The sequence below is a fragment of the Zingiber officinale genome, chromosome 7A, assembly GCF_018446385.1.
Source record: "Zingiber officinale cultivar Zhangliang chromosome 7A, Zo_v1.1, whole genome shotgun sequence".
Taxonomy (NCBI): Eukaryota; Viridiplantae; Streptophyta; class Magnoliopsida; order Zingiberales; family Zingiberaceae; genus Zingiber; species Zingiber officinale.
Window position 1 is genome coordinate 11,691,496 of NC_055998.1, and position 2,336 is coordinate 11,693,831.

Below are 2,336 nucleotides of genomic sequence, written 5' to 3' on the forward strand. Positions count from 1 at the left end.
AATGTAAGATTAATTATAATTATTAGTTTCTAAATTTGACACGGTTGATATTTTTCTTTAAATGACATTCTTTCCTAAGTTTTCCTTCTTATTTACTCTAACTCAAAATTGATAATGTAATAAGACTTTCTATTCTTAATTATTTGACTTGTTTTTTCCCTCTGCTCTAACTAGTGCTACATAAACCTTCTTCGAGCTTCTCAAATTCATCAACAATTTCGATCCATCAACAATGACGGGCATAGTGAGAAAGGCCACAAGTATATTTCTTTTATCTTTGTTTCTCCTCCCGTACCTAATGAATGGCTGGGTGAGATTCTCTCTCATAAACGTAAATTTATATATTTTTTCAATCTTTTGTCAGATAAATAATTATCATTTGATTATTTGATCGAAGTTTAAACCATTCCATGTTTTGGACTCTATGTCGTGTTAGCAAAATTGATCTAATCGAAGAACAAATTAATGAATGTGACAGACAGCGTTGGCGACAAGGATCTTGTCAGGCAAAGGGCCATGGTGCGTGGCCAATCCAAATGCGCAAACGGAGGTGCTCCAAGCGAACATCGACTATGTCTGCGGGATCGTCATAGGGGCTTGCGGCGCGATACAGGAAGGCGCCTCGTGCTACACCACGGACATCGTCAGGCGGGCATCCTACCCCATGAATGCCTACTTCTACATGTACGGCCACAAGGACATCAACTGCTACTTCAATGGTACTGGCCGCATCGTCCACGATGACCCCGGTAAGTCGACAATCAATTCATTGATTAAAACTGTTGATTAATTAATTTGACAAATTTGCTTGTCCTCTCTATTCTTGATTCTGATGCTTGGTTCACCACTCATTGTGGCAGGTTACGGGAACTGCGTATATCCTTCATGAAACACACTAGATTAATTGCTTGAGGATATCGATGATGTTTGAGGTTTAATTTGGTCGCACCAAAAATAAAATGAACCACTTGTTTCCAAGTATTAAATAAATTCATAAATGAAGTGTTTGTTTATGTCATTTTTTGAATTTTCATGCATCATTTCAATATATAAGGTTAAACATAAAAATAATAACAATCAGAGTGTATATATTTTTTTCTCTAAATATTAAAAAACATACTAATAAATTAGGATGAACAAAATTGTCTCCATCTAAAAGCTCCCCTTATAGTTAGAAATAAAAAAGAATTTCTAAACCATTTTTATTATATCTTATCCTGTGTAAAATCAGGGGAAGATGGAATGCTAGGCATGCATACTCTAATATTAACTCTGAGAAAACTCTGAACTAGAAACCAAAGACATCGGGCGATCCTATGTGTCAAGAACAAAAAGTAGAGGAAAAATATCAGCAACCAAGCTGGGAAGAGGTCTCTAGCATAGACACTCCGATGCTCAAGTCAAATAGGTGGACGAGAGAAAATGCAATAAACAGTAAAAAGGAACAGTAGACTCAAAGTGCCTTAGGTTCCATAGCGTACCTATACATGTAGGTGGAGACTCCCTTATATAATGTTACTTTTACTCTCTGTGCGAATCTCAAAGCATTTTCAAAAAAGGACTGACTCATCTGACATTTTGACACCTTTCTGAAAATGGACCCACCATCTCTTTGATTTGTAAAGTAGAAGCTTCCTCACACAAATAGCACTAGAATTATTCCTTTGATTCTCTGACAGATATTATACTAAACACCAAAAAAGAATATTAAATCGTTATGTTGGTGGACCATTTATAATACTAGACAATAGGTCGATCGGGTTTGCTTTGTTGTCCAATTGGACTTCATTCGCGGACGAGGGTCAAATCGGCCAAGAGATGATGACCCTCTTGAGGGCTTGACCTCTGCTCGGCCTTTTCACTTGGCTGAGGAGTTCAATCAAGTCGTGTGCCTAGTATATCTAATTAGACCAACAGTCCGATCAACTAGGCCACTCGACCGAGACACTTGACTCAACTCTGAATGTCACTAATATAACTCAAGGTTTCTTGGAGCTTGAAGGACTCGGTCTCCAATTAGACCAGTTGTTCAATTGGATAGGCCACTCGACTGAGATATGTGACTGTGATGGCCCCGAATGTTGACCCTTCCTTTACTAACACATCAAACGACTTTCTTGACTTTGAGCCCAACTCCGAGGGCCCCACCTTATTCGTCATATCACAAACCTCCCCTCAAGTTTAGTCGAAAGAGACTGTAAGCTGACTTACTAGACACTTGTGTTTCATGTGTCTCTCATTCTCCAATTGTTCCATCACTCGGCTTGAGCTGACATCATACTGATGCCTTGAAGACTGAGCATGTCACCTACCATTAATGCTTATGAGCATGTCTT

The 2,336-nt window shown here is 38.5% G+C and overlaps 1 protein-coding gene across 1 annotated transcript; it reads left to right on the top strand.

Moving 5' to 3' along the window:
* The first annotated feature begins 232 nt into the window (after positions 1 to 232).
* On the top strand, positions 233 to 889 carry LOC121999207 (glucan endo-1,3-beta-glucosidase-like). Its single transcript, XM_042553917.1, has 3 exons — positions 233 to 310; positions 479 to 749; positions 861 to 889. Exons 1-3 carry the CDS (start codon positions 233 to 235, stop codon positions 887 to 889), a joined length of 378 nt encoding a protein of 125 aa, XP_042409851.1.
* Positions 890 to 2,336: the final 1,447 nt, after the last annotated feature.